The sequence below is a fragment of the Oncorhynchus kisutch genome, unplaced genomic scaffold, assembly GCF_002021735.2.
Source record: "Oncorhynchus kisutch isolate 150728-3 unplaced genomic scaffold, Okis_V2 scaffold1395, whole genome shotgun sequence".
Classification (NCBI taxonomy): Eukaryota; Metazoa; Chordata; class Actinopteri; order Salmoniformes; family Salmonidae; genus Oncorhynchus; species Oncorhynchus kisutch.
Genome location: NW_022263340.1, coordinates 14,908 through 42,749, shown reverse-complemented (window position 1 = coordinate 42,749; position 27,842 = coordinate 14,908). Strand labels below are relative to the sequence as shown.

Genomic DNA, 27,842 nt, shown 5'->3' with positions numbered 1-27,842 from the left:
TACAATGTACTTTTTATATACACTACTCCATTGAAACTACAATGAAATGATAGCAGCAATTCTAAATACACGCAAGTATGGACAGTCATCTAACCCATGAACTTCAGTTTTTGAAAATGATGCAATTGAAGTTGGCAACCATGCCACTTCTGTTACATAAATGTACGAACAGGGATTGAACACATGTTCTTCAGATTACAAGAGCAAATTATTTAGCACGTCTCTGTTTCCTGCTGAGAATTTCAACATTCTGGAAAGTAGGAGATGGGCCACTGCAAAAATTTGAATGGAGAAGCTGGGGATTGAACCCAGGTCCTCATACATGCGAAGCATGCGCTCTACCACTGAGCTACATCCCCTTTCTGGGAAAGAAATGGTTTTTTCTTATTTTTTTAAATTTCACCTATAATTAATCAGGTAAGCTAGTTGAGAACAAGTTTTCATATTCAACTGCGACCTGGCCAAGATAAAGCAAAGCAGCGCAACACAAACAACAACACAGAGTTACAGATGGAATAAACAAGCGTACAGTCAATAACACAATAGAAGAAAAAAAGAAAGTCTATATACAGTGCGTGCAAATGGAGGTAAGGCAAGAAATAGGCCATAGTAGCGAAGTATTTACAATTTAGCAAATTAACACTGGAGTGATAGATGAGCAGATGATGATGTGCAAGTAGAAATACTGGTGTGCAAAGAGCAGAAAGTATATTAAAACAATATGGGGATGAGGTAGGTAGATTGGGTGGGCTATTTACAGATGGGCTTTGTACAGCTGCAGCGATCAGTTAGCTGCTCAGATAGCCGATGTTTAAAGTTAGCAGTGTTGCCAACACCTCAGTAAGGAAAGTAGCTATTGGCTGTCCTAAAAGTCACTAGAAGTTGCTAAATGATGTCATCACCTAATTTGCATAATTGTCCATGTGCATGTAATTGTGATGGACACTGTAGGAGTGAGGAATAACATTGTGGAAGAGACAAAAAGTGAGTAAAATGAAAATGTCTGCAAGTATTCAGAGGGGTCTGAATACTTGCTAAATACAGCGACTAAGTCGCTAAGTTGGCAACACTGAAAGTTAGTGAGGGAAATATGTCTCCAGCTTCAGCGATTTTTGCAATTCGTTCCAGTCATTGTCAGCAGAGAACTGGAAGGAAAGGCGGCCAAAGGAGGTGTTGGCTTTGGGGATGACCAGTGAGATATACCTGCTGGAACGCGTGCTACGGGTGGGTGTTGTTATCGTGACCAGTGAGCTGAGATAAGGCGGAGCTTTACCTAGCATAGACTAAAAAGATGACCTGGAACCAGTGGGTCTGGCGACGAATATGTAGCGAGGGCCAGCCGACTAGAGCATACAGGTCGTAGTGGCCATATCAATACAATTGACCCTTTCTTTACACTGTTCTAATGAAAGTACATTTCCATAATATCATCTAGCTTCCATAAACGTCGAACAAGGCTTGAACCCAGGATTGAACCCATGTGCTTCAGTTTACAAAAACAGATGACTTAGCACATCTATATCCTTCTTAAAATGTCAACATTCTGGAAAGTAGAGTTGTGCAAAAGCTCATTTCACAACTGAATATACTCATCAGAAAATTTGGGGATTAACTTCAGAGCACATGCATTTCAAGTATTAGCTCTACCGTAGAGGTACATCCCCTTACTATATAATAGCAGGGTTGCCATTTTGAGAACTTTTTTTTTCTTCAAAGTCCTCCAGTGAAAGAACCTTCCCATGGTACCAGCTATCTTTCAGTAAGGCACGGATGGGATTTGAACCCATAATCTTCGGTTTACAAGACCGACGCCTTACCGCTTGGCCACCATGCCACTCTATATTGGAAGATATTTATCAATATTCTGGAAAGTAGTAGTTGTGTAATGTGAATTTGGCACACAAATAACATCTCTGTTTCCTGTGAGAATTTCAACATTCTGGAAAGTAGGAGTTGTGTAATGTGAATTTGGCACACAAATACTCAGTGGAGAACCTTGGGATTGAACCAAGTACTAAAATAGCATGCACTCCCCCTCTGAGCTTCGATCCAATTTTATTTGCAGATAAAATGCAATATTAATACAATGTACTTTTTATATACACTACTCCATTGAAACTACAATGAAATGATAGCAGCAATTCTAAATACACGCAAGTATGGACAGTCATCTAACCCATGAACTTCAGTTTTTGAAAATGATGCAATTGAAGTTGGCAACCATGCCACTTCTGTTACATAAATGTACGAACAGGGATTGAACACATGTTCTTCAGATTACAAGAGCAAATTATTTAGCACGTCTCTGTTTCCTGCTGAGAATTTCAACATTCTGGAAAGTAGGAGATGGGCCACTGCAAAAATTTGAATGGAGAAGCTGGGGATTGAACCCAGGTCCTCATACATGCGAAGCATGCGCTCTACCACTGAGCTACATCCCCTTTCTGGGAAAGAAATGGTTTTTTCTTATTTTTTTAAATTTCACCTATAATTAATCAGGTAAGCTAGTGGAGAACAAGTTTTCATATTCAACTGCGACCTGGCCAAGATAAAGCAAAGTAGCGCAACACAAACAACGACACAGAGTTACAGATGGAATAAACAAGCGTACAGTCAATAACACAATAGAAGAAAAAAAGAAAGTCTATATACAGTGCGTGCAAATGGAGGTAAGGCAAGAAATAGGCCATAGTAGCGAAGTATTTACAATTTAGCAAATTAACACTGGAGTGATAGATGAGCAGATGATGATGTGCAAGTAGAAATACTGGTGTGCAAAGAGCAGAAAGTATATTAAAACAATATGGGGATGAGGTAGGTAGATTGGGTGGGCTATTTACAGATGGGCTTTGTACAGCTGCAGCGATCAGTTAGCTGCTCAGATAGCCGATGTTTAAAGTTAGCAGTGTTGCCAACACCTCAGTAAGGAAAGTAGCTATTGGCTGTCCTAAAAGTCACTAGAAGTTGCTAAATGATGTCATCACCTAATTTGCATAATTGTCCATGTGCATGTAATTGTGATGGACACTGTAGGAGTGAGGAATAACATTGTGGAAGAGACAAAAAGTGAGTAAAATGAAAATGTCTGCAAGTATTCAGAGGGGTCTGAATACTTGCTAAATACAGCGACTAAGTCGCTAAGTTGGCAACACTGAAAGTTAGTGAGGGAAATATGTCTCCAGCTTCAGCGATTTTTGCAATTCGTTCCAGTCATTGTCAGCAGAGAACTGGAAGGAAAGGCGGCCAAAGGAGGTGTTGGCTTTGGGGATGACCAGTGAGATATACCTGCTGGAACGCGTGCTACGGGTGGGTGTTGTTATCGTGACCAGTGAGCTGAGATAAGGCGGAGCTTTACCTAGCATAGACTAAAAAGATGACCTGGAACCAGTGGGTCTGGCGACGAATATGTAGCGAGGGCCAGCCGACTAGAGCATACAGGTCGTAGTGGCCATATCAATACAATTGACCCTTTCTTTACACTGTTCTAATGAAAGTTCATTTCCATAATATCATCTAGCTTCCATAAACGCCGAACAAGGATTGAACCCATGTGCTTCAGTTTACATAAACAGATGACTTAGCACATCTATTTCCTTCTTAAAATGTCAACATTCTGGAAAGTGGGAGTTGTGCAAAAGCTAATTTAATTAGACTCACTTTGACTTTATATAGTGCACCAAGAGAAGGTTTCTTGATTAAGACCATACTGGCTGAGTACGCCTGATCTCGGAAGCTAAGCAGGGTCGGGCCTGGTTAGTACTTGGATGGGAGACTGCCTGGGAATACCAGGTGCTGTAAGCTTTTTGTCACTGCCTTGTGGAATTTCAACTCTTTGTCCGTTTTTTCCCACAAGGCTGAAATATGTGCCCTCGCTTTGAAATAAGTAAGCAAGGTTAGTTTGTATTTCATCCAACAATCTGTGCTACATATTATGGCTACAGTATATGCAATTTCTTCCACTTTTTGATTGACACAAAGATGCTTATCTAAATGGTGAAAATGCAACATCTGTTAACCCTTCGAAACAGCCCCTATGACCATTTTAAGGCACATCCGTTTGGCACAGGAAGCTGAACGTGAACACATATCCTCATTGGGGTATGCTTTTACAGAATCCTGAGTTTTAAGTCTATACGTTAAGAACTGACTGATTTACACAAGGTTGAATTCACTATTTCTATCAAACATCCGTTTGGGTATGGAAAAACACTTTTAGGGTGATTTTAACCACTTCCGGTTGCTTCAGGAAGCTTAGAATCAACACAGGTAGACCTCATAGTGGGCTGATGGATTGTCATCGAATACAGGTTCATACGGCATTCATAACCCACATAGGCTTCAGGTTGAATTTAGGGTTGCAGGCAATGTATTCCTAATGGGAGAGAAGTCAGTGAAAACTGTTTGAGGTAGACACCTTCTTTTAACTGTTAAGGGTTAATACTACACGGTCAAGGTTAGGCTTGCACAGATCGGGAGGACCTCAGGAATGTACCTGAGGTCGAATTGTGCTTCTCACCCTAACGGTTCTCTCACTGTCACCAAAAAGCAAATGACATTTAGGGCCAGACTTCATTTTGGGCCTACTTTTTCTCATGGTAACTGTGCTTAGACCGAGCGAGCTACGGTCAAGCGGGGCATCTCGTTGAACTTGGCACAGCCTAGAGATTATGGTAATACCTTTGCAGGCTCTGTGTGTCTTTAAGCACCACACTTTGTCACTCCATCCTTGCTGTGTGTGTGTGTGTGAGAGAGCTTTTCTTTGACATCTGTTGGGAAAATGTTGTCGTGGACATAGAAATATAACACGATTAGATGTTCTATGAAAAAGGTGTACTTATGAGAGTAAAAACCTTGGGGGGGGGCAATCAGTCAAAACATTGAAGGGGATTTTACAGGGCCCTAATGGACTACAGACATTGGCAGTATCCTAGCCTAAAAACAAATGCTGAATGCACTGCCTAGATTTTGAGGTAAACGCATTGTCCATTATTTGATTTGATCTGGGCAGGGCAGGGAAGCACTAACAAACTGCATTTAGTCCAATAAAAAGACACAACATTATTAGGGTGATAAATAAAAGGCCCTAGTCCATGAAGTTGTCATAAGTATGAACGTAGGATGTGCCCTCTTTCCCCCCCCACAAGAGTGAAATATATGGTCTGGAAATGCAAGCAAGGTTTGAGCTTTTCAGTGTGTGTCACAAGGTGACAAAAGGCTCGTTGTCACGCGGCCTGGTCAGGAAGGCCAATGTGCGAGTGATGTTGACCACATAGTAGCAGGAAACCTTTAACCTTAAAAGAGTATGCAACTTCAATAGGGGAAATATGCAACTTCAATAGGGGAAACTTCAAGCAGTGGAGTGGACACACTGATAGTAGAGGCACATTTTCCCTGTATACAAAGTATTGAGCAATTGGTGAAAGAAAAAAAACACCCTATAACAGCTAATAGCTACAATTGTGATGCGTAATGCACTCATACAGCATGAATTGTTGATCAACTCTGTAGTAGAGGGGAATTGCTTATTACAACCTACAGAAGCACACAGGCCATAAATACACAGTACCCATCACCTCAGGGTAATAGTCATTTTACCTTCCTGGTGGTGCCACAGGAGTTCACAGTGAAGTGGAAGTAGGCGAAGCGATCTTCACTGTAGGTGGGACACCAGGCGGGGTCGCTCAGGGTCAGCTGACCGGGGTTCAGACCGGAAGCAGACTCCACCTTCATCGCCAGCGCAGTCATCGTTCCGTTTGAGAAACACTCTTGGAGGTGGGGGATCAAAAGACAGGTAGCCATCAGACCTGGGTTCTGTATTTGTTACACTTAATTGAGCTTGCCGAGCACAGTAGAACCAATGGAATAGCACCAAATATGCAAACCATGCCCATCTGGTTCTCCAGATTGAATTGAAGAATACACCTGAAGTCGTAAAATGTCTAACTAGTCATTTGTTATGCTAACTATCTAGCAAGAGGTTGCATAGCAACATCATCAACTTCCGGTTGACAGGTGAAGAGCTAGTACACGCGACTGAAAGCATACTGTTCGTTTACAGGTTGGAACAACCTATTTCGTATGTTTTTGCGGTCCTTTTTTGGAACCGTATAAGCTTAAATGTTGCGGCATCCTGCAGCACATCTTGCGTGGTTCCGCATAATTCTATGGCACGTTATTTAAGTGTCAGCCAAGATGCAATTTACCACTCATCACTGATCCTTTCACCTTCATCCATCTCAGACGTACTCTCATCTGGGCTACCTGCACAGCCTACCTCATTACAGATGTGCAGATCCACCAACCAAACGCACCACTACATTCACTTCCAAAACCGAATGTTTTGATCGAACACAACATTTTTTAAATAATAATAATTCAATGTCCAAAGTCAGATTCCGCACTCGTGGTACGTTGTGATTCAAACTGTAGCCCAAATGAGCGTGCTCTGGTATCAATTCTCATCGGGAGAAGTCCTCAACTTCAAAACGTTGTTTTCTACAGCAAAGCTGGCTTACCTTACGTATTCACTACTGCACTTGTTTATTGCAATTGAATGGTAAAAACACATCCAAGAAACACCCACATCAAACCACACCCCCAAGACAATTCTTGTTTGCCTTCAGTCATGGCCGCTAGCATTTCTTAATGAGCATTGATGAAAAACAAGAGCTGTGCTCGAATACCCACACTAACATACTGTATACTACATACTTAATGAGTATATACTGAATACTATATATTATTAGTTCATTTTAGTATACTGTAAACGAACAGTATGCTTTCAATTGCGCGTTCTAGCTTTTCACCTGTCTACCGGAAGGTGATGCTGTTGCTATGCAACCTCTTGCTAGCTATCTAGCATAACAAATGACTGGTTAGACATTATACGACTTCAGGTGTGTTCTTAAATTCAATCAGGAGATCCAGAATGCGCTCATGAATTCAGAGCTTTGTCAGATTGTCTGTTTGTAAATTCAGAGCAGAGTAGACAGCCAGAGCGAATTTACAAAAGCACCCGAATGTCCATTGAGAACGCACAATGACTATACCATTTAGCTAAACTCAGAATGACGGGAATAATCACGTCAAACATTGGGTAGTTAGTTAGATAGCCTATAGTTATTATACTGTCAAGTTTTATCTATAAGTAGCCAACTAACGTTAGGTATCTAGCTAACAACATACCGGTACATACTGCTGTACTGATACGCTATGTGGTTCGTAAGACCAGTGTAGCTAACAAATTGTCAGCCAATATAACGTGTAAGTTAACTTATTTAAAAAGTAATTACTTTATTACATTGCTCAACATTTTCTTAATATTTGTCATAATTAGTTAAAGCAATGAATTTGTATCCGCTCTCGTTGTACTTCGACTGCATATTTTCCGCCATTTCCAACAAATCTGGAAATGTCCCATTTCCTGAAGAATTGCATTATTGGCCCTAAAGTACTGAAACAGTGTCCTCTTCGTGTATTCCTCATATTTTGGCGAATTTAGTACGACATCCTGGAACATTTGGCATACTAAATATATCCATAGTATTTTATTTCACCTTCATTTAACCAGTTAGGCTAGTTGAGAACAAGCTCTCATTTACAACTGCAACCTGGCCAAGATAAAGCAAGCAGTTCGACACATACAACAACACAGAGTTACAGATGGAATAAACAAACATACAGTAGAAAAAGTCTATATACAGTGTGTGCAAATAAGGAAAGGATAAGGGAGGTAAGGCAATAAATAGGCCATGGTGGCGAAGTAATTACAATATAGCAATTAAACACTGGAATGGTAGATGTGCAGAAGATGAATGTGCAAGTAGAGATACTGGGGTGCAAAGGAGCAAGATAAATAAATAAATACAGCAAGGGGATGAGGTAGTTGGATGGGCTATTTACAGATGGGCTATGTACAGGTGCAGTGATCTGTGAGCTGTTCTGACAGCTGGTGCTTAAAGCTTAGTGAGGGAGATCTGAGTCTCCAGCTTCAGTGATTTTTGCAGTTTGTTCCAGTCATTTGCAGCAGAGAACTGGAAGTAAAGGCGGCCAAAGGAAAAATTGGCTTTGGGGGTGACCAGTGAGATTCTCCTGTTGGAGCGTGTGCTATGGGTCGGTGCTGCTATGGTGACCAGTGAGATGAGATAAGGCGGGGCTTTACCTAGCAGAGACTTGTAGATGACCTGGAGCCAGTGGGTTTGGCGACGAGTATGAAGCGAGGGCCAGCCAACGAGAGCATATAGGTTGCAGTGGTGGGTAGTAAATGGGGCTTTTGGATTGGAGATGCTTAATGTGAGTCTGGAAGGAGAGTTTACAGTCTAACCAGACACCTAGGTATTTGTAGTCCACATATTCTAAGTCAGAACCGTCCAGAGTAGTGATGCTGGACGGGCGGACAGGTGCGGGCAGCGATCGGTTGAAGAGCATGCATTTAGTTTTACTTGCATTTAAGAGCAGTTGGAGGCCACGGAAGGAGAGTTGTATGGCATTGAAGCTCATCTGGAGGTTAGTTAACACAGTGTCCAAAGAAGGGCCAGAGGTATAGAGGTATACTATGATATATTTATACAGGTATACTATGACCAATAAGCATACTAAATACTCAATTCATGTCACAAACAGTACAGTTAGTACGAGTATTCGAACACAGCTAAGGCCAAATGAGGAAGTGCAGTCACCTTTTAATCCTGAATGACAATTGTCTTGCCTCATAGAGATAGATAAATCTTCTTAGGGCTGATCGATATGACAACAGCCAGTGAAAGTGCAGGGCGCCAAATTCAAAAGAACAGAAATCTCATAATTAAAATTCCTCAGACATACAAGTATTTCACACCATTTTAAAAATACACTTCTTGTTAATGCCACCACAGTGCCCGATTTCAAATAGGCTTTACGGCGAAAGCACCACAAACGATTATGTTTGGTCAGAGCCAAGTCACAGAAAAACACACTCATTTTTCCAGCCAAAGAGAGGAGTCACAAAAATCAGAAATAGAGATAAAATTAATCACTAACCTTTGATGATCTTCATCAGATGACACTCATAGGACTTCATGTTACACAATACATGTATGTTTTGTTCGATAAAGTTCATATTTATATCAAAAGAATCTCAGTATACGTTGGAGCGTTATGTTCAGTAGTTCCAAAAACATCCGGTGATTTTGCAGAGAGCCACATCAGTTTACAGAAATACTCATAATAAATGTAGATGAAAATAAAATTGTTATGCACAGAATTAAAGATATATTTCTGCTTAATGCAACCGCTGTGTCAGATTTCAAAAAACCTTTACGGAAAAGCAAACCATGCAATAATCTGACTACGGCGCTCAGAGACCAAACAGGCCAAAAAGATACGGTGTGTCCTACTGAACAGGTAGCTAGGGTTCCGATGCGGGTGCTCTCAACCTCAACCTTCTTTGAGCAGAAGTGGCTGGTTACTCGAGTAGATGCCACGGCTGTTTGTCCAACACCAGGTTGAGTGTGAAATAATTTAAGATCCTATAAGCCCAGTTCTTAATTGGCTCCAGACAAGACATTCATGTAGTGTTCAGTTGGGAAAATGTTTTCCAAATAATGGCAGTTTTCAGTTGCAAAATGTTCTGTTTTGATGTGCACTTGGCTTCTTGTGTCACTGCAGAGGCAGTGGCCTTTACTCCAGAAGTGATCACCTGGTACATGCCCAAGCACATAGACCCACTTTTCTCCTCTGATGCCTTCACCATGTTGGAGGTGTACATGGGAATTGACGCTAAGAGGCTGGACACTGAGGAAATGGCTGCCAGAAACTACTCGGTTTTAGTCACAGAGGCTCATATTATTGTTGAAATTCCGGTGGGGGCGGTTGGCGGCTACTTCAAGGTCAGCATTGGATGAGTAAAATGTTCCTGTCTTATTTGTAGAGCCCTTTATACTATAGCAGTTGTCAGTGCTTTGCAGTAACCCTTTGCCATCTCTCATGGGTAAACTCCTAGAAACGTTTCTTATTGAGCAATTGTTTGCTTAACCAGGCTAATATACAATGGTTTGCAAAATTGTGAGAATTTTGCATAAAATTACACTTAAACATACTCTACCTCTTGTCTTTGCAGTTTGTCCTTTAGCCGCTTGAAATTTCAGACCAAATATCCACACTAAAGTATTGTTTACCTGACTTTTTAGGGAGGCGGTAGCTTTGCCACTGTCAACTGAATGCAAGCAACACTCGGCTGCTGTTTACATATTGCGCAAGTGTTTACTTTGCGTGTCAGTTGCTTTGAAAATGCAAGTTGACAACCATACACCTACCAGCTGTCTAAAGTCTGGTAACCAATACTTTCCTTTGGATATTGTGTCTTAAATTACGAGCGGCAAAAAGTGGTAGAATAATTGTATTTAACATTCTGGCTTATAAGGAACATTTACCTGTTTTTGCACTCAAATTGTGTATTACAGCCTGACTGCATCACTCGTCTCCCTTACAGAGCCATATTCAGGATGACCAGTACTTTGTCACTTACACCATTGAGCCCATGCTTGAGTTGCTGTGGATCGAGGAGGTCGCACACGAGAACACCAGCTATAAAGTCCTCTTCCCTATCACAACACCTCCGATGGCCAGGCCTCCACAAGTTCGCAACTGTGAGTCTGGTTTAGTTAAATAGCGCCTATGGTAATTTGGGATGCCTGGGTTGTTCATTAGGCACAAAACAGAAAATGTACTGAAACGGGGAGGCAATACCTGGACTTACCCAATAACAAATGTCCATTTTCAACTTCCATTGTACCGCATTTCAAAATGTTTTCCTTTGTTTGCCAATGAACAGACACGCCCTTGGACACAGTTCCTGAGCAGGCAGTGTTTGTGCTTGAGTTGGGGACCTTCAACCTTGATGTGGAGCTGCTGAACATCACCTTTCCCACCATGGTGCTAACTGTTGCAGAGTGCAACGCCAGGGGCTTCAATGTTCAAGAGCAGAGATCCCCGGACAACACCTTGAAGACCTTCAGGATGGAGGTGCCCTTCTCAGACCCGGTGGTCTTTAAGGAGGTGTGTTTCTGTTAAATGCAAAGCCACACGCAGTGATTTGTTCATGCCCTAATAAGTGGGCCACCAACAAAATAGAAATAATGGCACAAATGTACTTTGTATCCCTCATTTACTCAAGTGTTGTTTTAATAGTCCCCATATGTACTTGTCACTTGATGTTGAATAGAGTTCTGTTGCAACAATAATGCTGACCAATGCTGTTAACTTCACTACAGAGAAGGGCGGAACAAGGTGTCACAACCTTCACTCTTCAGCTGATCTACGGCCTGGTCATCTTTCCAGAGTACGCTCCTTTCTCTCACTCTGCCGTTGTGGACGCTGTACTGCTGGACATTGGTATGCCTCTGGACTACGCCAAACTACTGTTGAATGGTTTCCTCTCGTTAATGATTGCCCTGAAAGGAAATTGGCAGTGAAAGACCAACTAGCCATACTGTAGGGTTTTCCTATGCGGTCTTTCTACAAAGAATGTTAAGCTTTAGAGTATTTGGACCCAGTTTCCCTGTTCCTGATTTGCCAGGATCGTGTTTATTCAGTCCCACCGTAGCAAAACATTTTGCAATCTAAACAAGGGTTTCTTCTTGGACAAGTTCAAGTAGTACCTTCCTGTTTTTTGTGCTTAATTAATGAACACAACCCTGTTTGTCCTTGTAGTGCCACCCTCAGTCACTGGCTACTGTGATCAGGAGAACTTCCACATCACTGTGGACTACAGGAACCAAGAGCCCTTTTTTGTGGTCTTGGTTGGCAAGCGGCTGCTTAACCATGAGTTTGCTCAACAGTATTTAACAGAGGGCGACACAGACTTCACCATCACGTTGCCCTTCTCTTCGCCGGACGCAGTGTTTGAGGTACGACGCTCTCCCAAAACATGTTAACCTAAATTGCTGCAGCTAGCTTTGCTTTCCTTACCCTGTATACATGCATACAATATTGGACTAATGAACTCTCCCATTGGTTCCCAGTCGGTTCACTCGTCGGCTGTCCGGAGCAGACTGGATGTGGCTCTGTTGAATCCTTACAACAACATGACCATCAAATACTTTTCCCTGGCTTGCAGCTTCCTCAAAACGCTGACTGGTTGGTTCTCAAACAATTACTTACGATAAATTGTCGTTTAACATGGTTACCAAACCTGGGTTCCTTGCAAATACCGTGAGTCTAAATGGTAGTGCCAGATGGGCATGGTTTGCATTTTTGGTGCTATTCCATTGGTTCAAGCTCAATAAGTGTAACAAATACAGAACCCAGGTCTGATGGCTACCTGTCTTTTGCTCCCCCACCTCCAAGAGTGTTTCTCTAATGGAACGATGACTGCGCTGGCAGTGAAGGTGGAGTCTGCTCCCGGTCTGAACCCCGGTCAGCTGACCCTGAGCGACCCCGCCTGTGGTCCCACCTACAGTGACGATCGCTTCGCCTACTTCCACTTCACTGTGAACTCCTGTGGCACCACCAGGAAGGTAAAATGACTATTACCATGAGGTGATGGGTACTGTGTATTTACGGACTGTTTGCTTCTTCAGGCTGTAATAAGCAATTCCCCTCTACTACATAGTTTATCAACAATGTCATGCTGTATGAGAACGAAATCTCCTTGCCAGATGAACTTGAGGTGAAGCTGAATGCCACGACGTCTTCAGAGGAGGAATATCAGTAAGTGGATTACGCATCACAACTGTAGCTATTAGCTTTCATAAGGTTTATTTTTCTTCAATTGCTCAATACTTTGTATACAGGGAAAATGTGCCTCTACTACCAGTGTCCACTCCACTGCTTGACGTTTCCCCTATTGAAGTTGCTTACATCCCTCTTTAGGTTAAAGGTTTCCTGCTCCTATGTGGCCAACATCACTCGCACATTGGCCTTCCTGACCAGGCCGCGTGACAACGAGCCTTTTGCCGAGACTGGGACGGGTCGACTAATGGTCAGAATGAGACTCGCTCAGGGTAAGCGTGCACAAATTCAGAATTTCAACTTGACCCCTAGCCTCTAAAAGAATCTTGGATGGTCTCCTTTACAAAACCATTCCCAAAAATGTAAGCCTTGTGATATATTACTCTTGCGTTCTGAGATCTACAGGTGTGGCTATGTAGTAACGGTGAGGAGCTGATTTGGGAATTTGTCAGAAGCCTCTAGTGGGGGGTGGATAGTGTTGGCTATAAATGGCGTGTGTTCATTGGGGCACAACAGGATATGATAAACGAGCATTTCTTAATGGACAAGTTCCGATGGTGCCCACTGACCACGACCCCCGGTTGTCTTGTTCTGTGTTCCAGACGCCTCGTATAACACATTCCACCAGGAGGAGGACTATCCAGTGGTGAGGTACCTGAGACAGCCTCTGCACTTTGAGGTGGAGCTGACCACGTCCTCTGATCCCAAGGTAGCGCTGGTGCTTGACCACTGCTGGGCCACCCTCAACGAGGACCGCGACTCCCGACCCCGGTGGAATCTCATCATTAATGGGTAACATGTTGTTTTTGGGCCTAAACAAGTGTTATTCCACAGGTGTGGTTCCTGAGTAATTAGCAACCTATCATGCTTGGCAGGCCATTTACTTTGGCTACCGTGGCTATGCCCCCATCCATAGGTCGAGTGGTCACAATGCTTAAAAACGATGTGAGCCATGTGCGGTCTGTCACCAGATCTCCACCCAATTTCACACTTATGGGAGATTCTGGCGCGTATGATCACATGCTTGTTATCACTGAGTGGTCCCTGCAGCATATCATTGGAACGTATGCTGCATCAAACGACTCTAAACCGCGTTGTCTGAAAAGCATCTAAACAATGTTTTGTGTTGAGAAATAAAGGTCTTCACAACTTTATTCCAGCTTTGCTTGTAAAATATATCAATGTTAACGTTATCATCTAGTCTAAATAACAGGTTGACTTGTTTTACAGTATGATGCGGTACAAGGGAGCCATGTAAATCTAGTATAGAAAGTATGGCAGCCATGTTTGTCAACCAAGAACTCCTAGAATGCTGTTCACTGCGCCCGTTGCCTGAGATCTTAACTTCGTTTGGCCACTTCAGCATGTGATAATGTTTGTACTTGTTACGGCGTACACATGACAAGTAGTTTACAGGTAACTATACAAATACAACCGTAGCACGAAAGCTAAGATATAGCACAATCCATTATTGGGGGCTAAGTCCTTGGGGGAAGGTATTGTGAAGAGGATGATGCAGGAAATATTACTAAGATCTGGGAATTTATCAACAATAAATGGTGAGGCAGACAGTTTTTCTAAGCTATATACCCCTGGAAAGGGGGGGTCTGATCTGGCAACCCTGAGGTACCATAGTTTACACTCTGATGCCGTGTTCAAATCAACTGACGACTTCAGTGCATTCAAGACAATGGGGGTACTCCAGTTGAGATCACCATAAGTCTGACAGACGCTTACGTGATAACCCGACTGCATTGTATGGTGTTAACTTATATTCAGTACCACCTTCAAGTGTTTTACACACGTGTCCATTACAATCTAGGCAAGAATCAGAAAGCATGAATAAAACGCTAAGCACATTATACTTACGGTACGATGCAGTAGAAACGACAACACGTGACACAGAAAATAAGGCACTTTGATAGGAATACACGCATGTCCACAGTTATTTGTGAGGAAGGCAATAAATGTGCAAGGACTGTATACTTGATCTGGGGAAGTGCTTGGGCTTTCTTTTGAAGGAAAGTTTGTCCGGCTCATTAAATTCTCAAATATAAATGGTCTGCAACAGTGAAATGGGCTACTTTTGTGAATGAATGAGGCAAAATTAGAAGTTGAAACGGCTTCTAGAAAATTAGCAGGTAGTGTGCCTTGGTCTGAGGTCAGCGCGGGTTAAATGTCCACATGTTGGAACGGTGAGTGCATTCTGACATCACGCGCATGAAATCAACTCCCACTGGGGCGACTGTTGAAGATATTTGGAACTTGTGTGTGTGAAAAGGTTAATGTTGGCATTACCTACACCTTTTTACTCAATGTTATCCTTTTGGTTTGCTACAGTTCAGTGTTGTGCCAAGCTGATCAGTCAAATGGAAATCAAGAGCGGCTGGCAAGCTTGGCTTGCCTTTCCGATTGGTTACATACAACTGCTCTTAACACTGACTGAATAGTTGTTGGTTTTGGGTTGAATTCAGGCACAAGTGACCTCTTGTATTTAAAACAGTTATTGCACTAAACCTAAAGGATTGTTCAGATGCCTGTGCAGCATGGATGTTTGAAACTGAATAGGATCAGTTGACAGGATCCCCAGAAGTTGATGCCGCTTTCAATGGAATTTCCTGTCCTAGAGGAATGCGCTAATTGGGAGTTGCTAAACATGAACAAATACCACGGTCAAGTGTAGCAGCATCTTGCTAACCTTATTTAGCTAGCTAATGTTCATATTTTAAAAAAAATGTTACTACATTTTTTTTATTTGGGTGAGCACTTTGCCACAGATGGACATGCTGGCCTAATTTTTATCTCAAGAATTTAAATTGGGTTACTATAGAAAGATGACTTATTTTTCCTACATTGTAATGGGCTACAATGACTTATGATTATGCACGCTGCAAATGACCCTTTATTTTACGGGTGCCTTTTCAGTATCTGGATACATGTTACACCAAGCAGTGTAGTGAAGCAACTTTATTGGTCAAAACCATTCATTTGGGGGATCGGGTTTGCTATGAAATCATGCAATTTGACCATTTTTATGAATTGGTATCAACCTAAGTTTGGCCTTGTGGACACGGCGTAACTTCGCAGCTGTTTATTAAATCAGCAATGTCATAGCAGTTTAAAAAAACAGGCTGAAATGTTTTGTATATCATAGGAAAAGACAACATTCACATGGCTGTGCACAAAATGGGTAGTTGAGATTTGTCACTTCAGCTGCAACTATATCGTTGTGCAAAATCCTTACCATCGTCTGTCAGCTCAAGTGATTTGTACTGGTGTGGGTGTTTCTCTTAATGTAACGTCTTCAGATTTCACAAATTCCTTTTTGCTAATATCTGGCAGTTAAACAGTAAAGGATAAACCTCCCAAAGATGCAAATTAAAAAAGTAGGCCTAAACTGTCAATGCGTAGGTTACTTTGTATAGTAGAGCTGCGCCCTTCACAGAAGTCCTCCGTGTGACTCCGATGCCGTGGGTGTAGAATTTATTTTGTGACCAATTTTTCTCCAACAGCGGAAGAATTGCTCTGGCGCATTGCATGAAGTTCTTGTTTAAAATGAAGTACTTGTGTTGATGATACCGACTGTCTCTTCGGCAACTTTGGTTAAACCACGATCAATATTCTGGTCAGACTACAGGCGACCCTTTCTGGATCATTTAGAATTTTAAGAACCATTTAGAGGGACATCTCACCTCATGTCAATGGAATTGAATATACATGTTTGACATCTGTCATTTAACAAGCCATTCCAGTAGACCAAAATAAATATTGTTGACGGAAAGCCCAATTTCTGTTCTTTAAAATAAAAACGTAGGATTTGGGGTGCCGAGGAAGCGGTTTTAAAGTTACCGTCTCCCGACGTAAACTCTAGACGGTAGAAATCTATTAAATTGATAGTCAACTTATTAACTTTACATCGTATCCTCCTTGCAGCTGCAAAACCCCCAGCCTTATGATTCAGTACTATACAAGTTGGTTTAATTGAATTACTAGCTAACTAAATAACACAGGCTAAACACACAGGTGACACTGAAAGCTTGTTACAAGGTTTCTCTTCACACCCCCCACCGTTCCGTAAGGGACACTTATCATTGATACATTTTTGAACACACGAACCGGCACCAGCTTGGAGTAAAAGCATGAATGTATTTGTGGGATGCCGCCGTGGAAAGGTAGGTGGTTGGTCTTCTCTCTGATTGGCTACATGAGGTCACAATGTCGTTGGTTGTCCGTGGCTCCAATGACTAGTCTTGAACAGAACTACAGGATGGATTTTCCTTTCACACGTTCTGGAAGATAGGCTAATCAACCCTGTCGCTGATTCCTCAGTGGGTGATGAGTAGGATTGTTTGGATGTGGTAGCAGAATGGTCCCACTTAAGTTAATTTTCTAGGTTAGGAAAGTTCCAAACGTCTAGCTTGCGCCTCACGGTTTTCTGGTCTAATGTTAATTTCTGTTACCATTCCTTTTATGCACTCAGAGATTAGCTATAGAAAATGAATGTCATATTGGCTTTTATTTTGTGATTTTTACTAGAAACGCGATTACTCTACAGGTAGGACGTCTCTAGCCTTTACATTGTATATGAAATATGTTTTTTCAAGACAAAGGTGATTGTTGTTGGGTAAAGCCTGTTAGCAAAAACATTCCTTTAGTTCATACTGGAGGGGGAGAAAGAACCCACTTCTGCTGTAAATTGATCTGATCCTCACAGGACAGTCATGACACCACCACAAGACTTCGTACACAAGGCGGTTGGGGTTTGCAGCGTTTTCTTGTTCATAACTTAGTCCCTCTCTCTACACTGGCAGCTGTGAGAACCCCGAGGATCCATACCGTGTGGTCTTCCACCCGGTAGAAGCTGACGCCAGGGTCCGCTTCCCCCCTCACGTCAAACGCTTTGAGGCCTATATGTTTTCCTTCGCCGGTGATGCGGTTGAGCCGAGTGGCCAGGTAACAAAGTTCACCCAACAATCTTTATTCTTTAATTTTGTGTGAGTGGCAATCATCCCTTTAAAAAAAAAAAACTGACACCATCAAATCTTTGATTCCTAGGTCTTTGTCCATTGTGATGTGGTCATCTGTGATGCCAGTAGTCCCACTGGCGGCCCCTGTAGTGGACAATGTGTGAATCAGGACAACCTGAAAAGAGGTAGGTCTTGTTTTATGCTTTTCAGACCCTGGCAGACCATAACTGAACTAATAGGTTCGCTCTCTCTCTCAACAGGTCAACGACATGTCAAAGACTTCTTTGAGGAGCGTCATGTATATGTTTCTTCTGGATACATTCTTTGGGTGTAATGTATTGTTCTAACATGTCAAATAAAGTGTTCTATATAAAACAATCCTAACCGTTGGAGCTACCTTAACACCATGTCGTAGGCTTGTCATCTGACATGTATCAATCAACCCTTTTGTAAGCATGGAACTCTGAACCATCCACCGGAGGGAGATAAGTGTTGCGCAACTATTTCCCGTCTAGGACAAATGGGTGACGAAACAAAAGCTTTCCATTGTCCAGTAGGATGAACTGACTCAATGTTATAGCAGATGGTGGTTTGCCAAAGTGAAACCAGCAGGGCTGTGGTTGGCTGCAGTGTTGGTAATTTAACTGAAATTACAACTTTCCTTGATACCGCTCACTAGCTTGGTTTCCATCCAAATATGGACATTTCTTCTTCAATGATATGCATGTCAATCTCTCATGGCTCAAATGGGAAGAGCATGACTTCATCGCTACTTGTTTGTGTAAGAAGTGTTGACAAGCTGAATGTACCGAGCTGTCTGTTTTTAAACTCGCGCACAGCTCAGACACCCATGCATTCCCCAAGTCCGAGCTACGAAGGTAGAGCCATGAATACGTTGCAATCTATTCCGCATCAGGATAAGATTTCAACACACACCGTACGGAACAGCGGGGACTGAAGACACTCCTTAAAGTTGCGAGCTTGCGCCGCGGGACGGTTTCATTGCTCCAGACCACCACAAGGGGAGTTTGTGCAATCATTATGCATTTGGGTCCCAAGGCTTTGGGATGACCAAAGACTAATTTTGACACGAGCCACCCTTGCCTTGTGGCGCTCAACGAAGATTGCTGACAAAACAGATGGAAGTTGTCTTAACGAGTCAAGCAAATGTACAATTTGAGAGGAATGTGATAATGTAGAGGCGTGGCTATATATATTTTTTGTTAAATTACAAAAATCTCTATTTAGCAAGTTCAGACGAGCTAGTGTTAGGAGAATGAATTTGTCTTTCAGGGACTCCTGAGAACCAACAAACCAGGATGTTGTCTTGTGAAACAGTGGCCTGTAAAGCATTGACAGCACAATTGTAAGCTTGCCTTGCAATGCAGCTAAAGTAACATGGCTAGCTATTTACTTGCTTGAGTCGGATTAAAAATAACTGTTGCCGCTCTGGGTATGGACCCTAAAACGTAGTTCTGAACTAATATTCATATCAATCAATGACCCTGAAGTCAGTGGCATTAATGAAGCCTAGAGTAGAATATACCTTTATTGTGCCAAGGATGCAAGACCTATATACATATGTATTTTAGTTAATACCACGTATGAGATTCCCATCTTGTAGCCTGTACATTGAATATATACTCTTCCTTGGCAAATAAAGGTGTGGTTCTGGTATGACAGACACTCAGTCATATCAAACGATGCGGTGTATGTATTACAATTATACACTTCAGTGTTTACTGCTCCTGGGATATCAATGATTACACATTGTAACTATACAATAGACTTAACATGATTGATTTGTAATTCATATATACAGGGAAAGAACGTATGCATATCTAACTCCATTAATCTGAGGACACAGGATAGTATTTCAACCAGTGGAGAATGTGAAATGCTTTATTGAAAGAAGTGCATTTTATTTATAATATACGAGTTCAATCTTGGGCGGGCAGGTGGGTAGAGCGTTGGACTAGTAACCAGAAGGTTGCAAGATCAAATCCCTGAGCCGAGAAGGTAAAAATCTGCCCCTGAACAAGGCAGTTCCTAGGCCGTCATTCTTATCTGACATGCCTAGTTAAAGGGTAACTACACCCCAAAATCGATATGTCTTAATTGGTTTCCTGCTAGGGTTTTAAACGCTGTCGTGGACATAGAAATATAACATGATTGGATGTTCTATTAAAAAGGTGTCCATTTTAGAGAGCGAAAACCTATAGATGCAGGGACAAACGGTCAACGTGTTACGGTTTTCTAGGTGTGAAGGAGTCGGACCAAACTGCAGCGTGTAGATTTCGATCCATTAGCTTCCAAGATCAGGCGTACTTAAAAAAAAAAAAAAAATATTATGAAAAAAACACTTTACAACATTCAGTCAATAATTAAGGACGAACAATTCACCCTTTTACAAAATCAAAAAAGAAAAGAGAACCTATTAAAACCCCAATCATCCACCAAAACCATTTAATAATTAAAACCAAGTTTTCCATTCGACTCAATTTCAATAAAAGTGCTCCCCCACAAACAATTTTTCAAAATTACATCCACCATATTTATATATTACTTCTATATCTTTCTCTAAAATACTTCTAAATAAAACCTCCACACTCACAATTTTTCCTTCATAATGTCCCAAATTCCTTCTTAGTCTTACAGCGTATCTGGCATGGCTAAGAACAAAATTCATCAAATTGAAATTAAAAACTTTGCTTTTCCCAGTTAAACCAAAAAGAAACAACCTCTTCCACTCAACCCCAGCAACAATCTCTTCTCCCCAATGTTGTACTAAAATCCCCTTTAAAAACTTATGAAACTCTTCTAATCTACTACATTCAACAAAAGAGTGCATAAAATTTTCCACCCCCGTACCACAAATATCACATTCTCTTTTAACATCTCTATTTATTTGATGTAAAACCACATTCGTAAATATCCTATTATGTTTCAATTTAAAATCATTGTCTTCACATTCTATAGAATTATATTTTACATTTACATTCTTCCATATTGATTTCACATCTATCTATCTTTTTCCGAAGCAGGAGTTTTTATCTCTCTTAAAATACATTTTTCATAAACCTTTTTAACTTTCAAACCTGACAAATCATACTTCTTCCCATTACTTTCATAATATAAAACCGGTAAACCCTTAGCTCTTGTAGCCACCTCTTTATTTATTAACACACCCCACTCCCCAGGAAGACATCCTAATATTCTCTTATACATGTTCTCCACAGTAGTTCTACTTATTTCATAGTTTTCTTCATCCACATGATCAAATATTGCCTCACATGGAAGGAACCCCGGAATGACCTCATATAAAATGTCCCCAATCTGTCTCATCCCAGCCCTCATAAAATATTTACAAAACATATTATTATACTGTATCTTGGGATTTAAAAAAATTGGCAGATTTTAAAATATTGCCTAAAATGGTACACTCAATAAATATTTAGTAAAAACTCCCCCCAAGCCTCAAACACTTCTCTATAAAACAAAGGTATATTACCCAACATTTCCTTTTTCATACACATCAATAAACCATTGTCCCCCATCCTCCCAGCCTCCTGCAAATACTCCTTAAAAAATCTTTTCCATCCATAATCTAATTCACCATATAAATATTTACGTACCATTTTGACTCTAATTGCTTTTTTCCTCACATTTAAATCCACCAACTTCAAACCCCCCTCCTCATAACCTGCAATCAAAGTTTTAAAAGAAATTTTCGCAACTTTCCCATCCCATAAAAAAAAAAAACTAAAATCGTATTTATTTCCGATAAAACCCATTCTGGTACGTCTAAAACATTCATGACATGAATAAAAATTGACATCAGCAAGGAATTTACAATTACTTTCCCTTTTAATTTCAAAGACCTTCCCCTCCACATATTTACCACCTTTCTAACTTTATTTATTACACCACTCCATGTCAAATCCCTAGCTTCCTGTTCCTTCACCCCTAGAAACACACCTAACACCTTAAAATAATCATTTACCCTTTTAAAAGGAAAAATCCCCTCATTAATCTTCCCAACATACATTATTACTGACTTCTCCATATTCACTTTTGCTCCTGAGGCTTGCTCATATACTTTAAAACACTCCATCACCCTTTTAACACTTCCCTCATCTCTAACTGTTATTGTGGTATCGTCTGCATATTGATGAATTAAACTAAAACCTCCTTGCGGAGTCTCTACACAATTTATAAAATTATCTTTTTTAAGGTATGCCGCTAAGGGTTCTACCGATAAAACATACAATAAAGCTGATAAAGGGCACCCCTGTCTCACCGATCTCTCAAGAATAAAATAATCTGTTAAAACCCCATTACATTTTACTCTACTTTTTGCCTTTCTATATAATAATTTTATCCATCCTATTATTCTGTTTCCAAACCCATATTTTTCCAGTACCCTAAACATAAAATCATGTTCCACCCTGTCAAAAGCTTTATTAAAATCTATACTTAAAACAATTCCCCCTCTCTTATCGCTATTCATTTTATTTATCACATTTTTAAGTGTGATAATAGTATCAGCTATGTCTCTTCCAGGCACACTATAATTTTGTGTAGGTGCTATAATATCATTTAAAACCATCTTCATCCTATTTGCCAATATCTTAGCTAAAATCTTATAATCTGAGTTTAATAAACTAATTGGCCTATAATTCTCCAATTTTAATTTGCTCCCCTTATTTTTATATAAAATCGTTATCAGCCCTGTCACCATGGAGTCTGAAACAGTATTATTATCTTCCATATATTGATACACTTCCATTAAAATCGGTGCTAAAAAACTTTCATACATTTTATAAAACTCTGCAATTAGTCCATCTACTCCAGGACTTTTATTTATTTTTAAACCCTTAATTGCATCTTTCACTTCATCCACTGTTATCTTCCTATCACATCTTTGCTTATCCTCAACACCAATTTGCACATCCACACTACCTAAAATCTCCTTTACACACCCCTCATCCACCTCCCCTTTCTTAAATAAATCCTTATAAAAATTCTGTACGGTTTCTAATATCTCAACATAATCATTTACCACTTCACCCTTTACATTTTCTATCTCACTAATATATGATTTCGTCTGTTTAGTTTTCTCTAAACCAAGAAAAAAAGACGTACATTTCTCCCCTTCTAGCACATACTTTGCCCTACTTCTAATAGATGCCCCCTTACACTTATCTATTTCACATTTGCTCAATTGTGCCTTTAAATCTAAAAACCTTTCAATATTATAAATAGGATCAATATCACATTTCCTCATTTCTTCATTCAATTCTTCTCTTAAAAAATGTTCTTCTCTTGTCATCCTACTCCTCTTCTTCCTTGCATATCTAATACTAAAACCTTTTATTTTTTTCTTTACATTTTCCCACCACTGACACTTATCATTCCCTTTTTGCTTATCCTTCATTTCATGTTCTATCAAAGATTTAAGCTGTATTCCATATTCTTCATCACCTAGATACCCTGCATTCATGCACCATATTCCTCCCCCTTTCCCTTATCTAACCCCACCGAAAATGTTAACCCAGCATGATCACTAAAAGTTGTAAAAATATAATTAATATCCTTCATAAAATTCCTTAACCCTTCATTTACTAAAACCAGATCTATCCGTGTCTGTTTCAACTCTCCTAAAACCACCTGCCTTCTAGAAAAACCTCTCTTATTCGGGTTCTCGTCTCTCCATATATCAATCAGACTGTTTTCACACATAATCTTCCTTAAAACCCCCCTCGATACGTCACTTCTAAAAATAGCTCCCCTTGACATATCTAATCTATTCATTTTAACATTAAAATCCCCAACTAAAATACAATTACCCTTGCACCATTTCCCTAATTCTAAAAATAAATTCCTTCGCTCTCTCATTATTCGGCGCATAAATATTTATAATCCTAAAAACCCTATTCATATATTCAAAATCCAAAATTAAAATCCTCCCATTATTATCATTATATATCTTCTTCACATTTTCTACTACATTCTTCCTTAATAAAATTGCAACCCCACTTGAATTCCCTCTGCCATTATTTACATAAATAAAATCCCTCTTTTTTTTACTTCTAAAACACAAACATTATCCCAGTGTGTTTCTTGAATACATAAAATATCTGAATTCTTCATTTGGACTATTCTATTAAATTTTCCCATTGTTCTCAAACCATTTGCATTTATTGACATTATATTGACCATTCTAATAAATAATAAAATAATTAAATATAATTTCATTATCCTCTACCTGTTATCCAGTTTCTTTCTTCTTCCACCCTTTCTCTCCCCCTCTTCCCACCGCTTTCCTCTTCCTGTATCCTTCCCTCGTTCTTTCCATCTTTTGCCCATCATCCATGTCCGATATCTCCTCCAAGTCCATGTTATCCAGCCAACTCCCACTCTTGGCATCCACCTCCGTTGTGCTCCCCGTATTCATCTCCACTTCTGGTATAGTCGTTGTGCTCCCCGTGCTCATCGCCGTCTCTGGTATTGTCATCAACTCCATAACCCCCTCCATTTCTTCACCCCGCAAGCTACTTGTTATTGCTGTGCTTTCCCCCAAAACCTGTGAGCCCCCCGTGCTTCCCCCCAGTCCACTCCCCCCCCCTCCTCCTGAAAACTCCTTATTTCTGAGTCCATACTGCTCCCAATTTCATTTATCTTCTGGTCCTTCTTCCTTCTTCCTTCCTCCGTCTCTCCACCTTCCACCACGTCCTCTCCTCCATCTTCTTCTCCTTCTTGCGACAATACCACTGCTTCCTCGAATATTGTTTGACTCCCCTCTTCAGCCCCAACCTCTCCAGTTGCACTCCGCCAATCTCTTTCTGCATCCACCACAAAAATTCCTTTCCTTCTCTCCATCACATTCTCTCGCATAGTGTCCTTGATTGCCACACTTAAAACACTGAAATTCCGGGCAGTCTTTAACTATGTGCCCGGGTTGAATACACATACGACACACTCTGACCTGTTTGTCATGAATGACTCTGAAATATTCTGCTCCCTCCAACGTCTCAATTCTTGTAGAATAAGGTAATGATGTCTCTTTTTCTGTGAACTTGACCTTGCAGAAACGTGTCCCGTCAACCACCTCCGTTCCTGGCCAAACTCTCCTCCTTATCTCCGAGATGGCCGTCACTCCCCAGCTGCTCAGCTTGCTCAGTATCACACCATCTTCTACGTATACTGGGAGATTCATAAAAGACACCACCAATTCCTTCACATTAATATCACTCGCCAGAATCCTTGTGTCCTTTATTCGCAATCCATCCATTAACCGTTCTTTTCCTCTTTCATTTCTCATCGTAATTTCATACTTCTTTTCTCCTTTCATTCGGCATCCCACCACCTCTCCACACACCTCCTTAATTGCTCTTAGTAGTTCCATTGTCGTCACTTTGTCTTCTCCTTCCAACTTAATTGCCACCGTGTATTCTTTTCCATATTTCATTCCTTCGTTATCTTCATTTTTCTTCCGTTGCGCCTTTTCGTTGTCTTTGTCCATTCCGTTTGTCTTTTCCATGTTGTCCGTCATAGTGAAAAAAAAATTCTCCAAAAAACCTCTCCCCCAAGCAGAAAAACTGCAAGGGGGAAGACTAACCAAACTTTAAACTATTCAACTAAAGAAAATAATAAATTATATTGCAAAAACTAATTAATTAATTTAACAAAAATAGCTCTCGAGCAAACACTCTCCAGCAAACACTCACAGCTCAGACACTGCACCTGTACATAGCCCACCTAAAATTTAGCCCAAACAACTACCTCTTTCCCAACTGTATTTAATTTTTATTTATTTATTTATTTTGCTCCTTTGCACCCCATTATTTTTTTATTTCTACTTTGCACATTCTTCCATTGCAAAACTACCATTCCAGTATTTTACTTGCTATATTGTATTTACTTTGCCATCATGGCCTTTTTTGCCTTTACCTCCCTTCTCACCTCATTTGCTCACATTGTATATAGACTTGTTTATACTGCATTATTGACTGTATGTTTGTTTTTACTCCATGTGTAACTCTGTGTCGTTTTATCTGTCGAACTGCTTTGCTTTATCTTGGCCAGGTCGCAATTGTAAATGAGAACTTGTTCTCAACTTGCCTACCTGGTTAAATAAAGGTAAAATAAAATAAAATAAATAAAACTCGCACCTGTCGTCACTTCTCCAATCAGGAAATGCGTACTCAGGCTGGTATGGCCGTAAGCAAAAGGAAATCTCTTGGTACACTATATAAAGTCAAAGTGTCGCTTACTCTTAGGGGGACAGAGAAATGTCCACCTTGTGACACACACTGAAAAGCTCAAACCTTGCTTGCATTTCCAGACCATATATTTCACTCTTGTGGGGGTGAAAAGAGGGCATATCCTAGGTTCATACTTATCACAACTTCATGGACTAGGGCCCTATAAAATAGAGCGCGCCCACACGGAATCACGAAATACAGACATTAAACCGAAATTCAACCATATTCAAAAATGCCTTGAACTAAGGAGGAAATCAACTCAATCCCTTCAACTTGTTAGAAAATCCATTCATTTGCCCAAGTGAATCATAAGACATGAACAAAATGCATCAGTGATTTGTATTTCCACGCAACTTTCAGAAACTGAATAGGACTGCCCAGTTTCCGTGCGGAGCGCGCACATGTCTACACTTTGTGTAGCCGTTAGCGATGAGGCTAATGATAACCTTCTTGTGGTAGAGAAGGAAAGGATTCCCACAAAAACCTTCTCCATCAAATGTTAACTGCAAAGTAGCATATGCCAGCCTGGCAGAATTATATCATGATTATTTGCATCAATACAGTGGCCATTTGGTTTGCAAACTCCGCAATCACATGAGCGCTACAGTAACACCGTTTAACCAAACAAAGGTCTCTTCCTGGCGCATACTTGCCTAAAAAAGGGTAACGACACCCCAAAATCGATATGTCTTCCTTTTTTGCCAGACCTCAAAAGTGGTTTCCTGCTAGGGTTTTAAATGTTGCCGTGGACATAGAACATCTAATCGTGTTATATTTCTATTAAAAAGGTGTACTTTTGAGAGCGAAAACCTGCAGAAGCAGGGACAAACGGTCAACGGGGAATAATTATAAAATTAAAATTAATTAGGGGGGGGGGGGGAAATCAGTCAAAACATTGAAGGGGATTTTACAGGGCCCTAATGGACTACAGACATTGACAGTCTCCTAGCCTAAAAACAAATGCTGAATGCACTGCCTAGATTTTGAGGTAAACGCATTGTCCATTATTTGATTTGATCAGGGCAGGGCAGGGAAGCACTAACAAACTGCATTTAGTCCAATAAAAAGACAAAACATTATTAGGGTGATAAATAAACGGGAGTTGCTCCACGCATGACACAAGAGAACCCTCTGCTGGAGCAAAACGCTTACAGCACCTGGTATTCCCAGGCGGTCTCCCATCCAAGTACTAACCAGGCCCGACCCTGCTTAGCTTCCGAGATCGGACCAGATCGGGCGTATTTTTTAAATTAAAAATAAAAAATTATGAAAAACAGACAATTTTACAGCGTTTCAATCATAATTAAAGGATGAACAATTCACCATTTTACAAAATCAGAAAGAAAATACAATCAATTGACATTTAAATCCCTCACTAAATCCAAATTAGTAAACCTCCAGCTCTCTTAACCACCTCTGTATTTATTAAAAACACCCACTCAGGAATACACCCCACAATTTTCTTATACATATTTCCTACAGTAGTTTTGCTTATTTCATCCTCCACCTCAACAATATTGTCATAAATAACCTGTACAGGAAGAAACACTGGAATGACTTCATATAAAATATCACAAATGTCTCATCCCAGCCCTCAGAAAATATTTACAAAACAACATTGTATTATACTTGATCTTAGGATTTAAAAAATTGGCTGATTTAAAATATTTTCCAAAATGTTACAATCATAAGAAATGTGTGGTAAAAACTGCCCCCAAGCCTCAAAAACTTTCTTGTAAAACAAAGGTAAATTTCTCTTATCCCCATTCATTTTGTGTGTCACGTCTCTAATTGTATTAATTGTGTCAGCTATATCCCTACCAGGAACACTATAATTCTGTGTTGGTGCAATAATATAATGTAAAACACTCATCATATTCGCTAACATTTTGGCTAAAAT

General features: G+C 40.5%; 1 protein-coding gene and 3 non-coding genes across 4 annotated transcripts; 1 reads left to right on the top strand and 3 right to left on the bottom strand.

Moving 5' to 3' along the window:
* Positions 1 to 287: 287 nt before the first annotated feature.
* trnaa-cgc (transfer RNA alanine (anticodon CGC)) lies at positions 288 to 359 on the bottom strand. Its single transcript has one exon. It is a non-coding gene; the product is annotated as a tRNA-Ala (tRNA).
* Positions 360 to 1,762: 1,403 nt separating this feature from the next.
* trnat-ugu (transfer RNA threonine (anticodon UGU)) lies at positions 1,763 to 1,834 on the bottom strand. The gene has a single exon. It is a non-coding gene; the product is annotated as a tRNA-Thr (tRNA).
* A 535-nt stretch (positions 1,835 to 2,369) lies between these two features.
* trnaa-cgc (transfer RNA alanine (anticodon CGC)) lies at positions 2,370 to 2,441 on the bottom strand. The gene has a single exon. It is a non-coding gene; the product is annotated as a tRNA-Ala (tRNA).
* Positions 2,442 to 9,745: 7,304 nt separating this feature from the next.
* Positions 9,746 to 18,059, top strand: LOC116366213 (zona pellucida sperm-binding protein 4-like). Its single transcript, XM_031818449.1, has 13 exons — positions 9,746 to 9,866; positions 10,469 to 10,625; positions 10,811 to 11,034; positions 11,250 to 11,370; positions 11,689 to 11,885; positions 12,000 to 12,114; positions 12,325 to 12,494; positions 12,590 to 12,687; positions 12,850 to 12,980; positions 13,311 to 13,500; positions 17,520 to 17,661; positions 17,764 to 17,860; positions 17,936 to 18,059. Exons 1-13 carry the CDS (start codon positions 9,780 to 9,782, stop codon positions 18,007 to 18,009), a joined length of 1,803 nt encoding a protein of 600 aa, XP_031674309.1. The 5' UTR covers positions 9,746 to 9,779; the 3' UTR covers positions 18,010 to 18,059.
* The last annotated feature ends 9,783 nt before the right edge of the window (positions 18,060 to 27,842 follow it).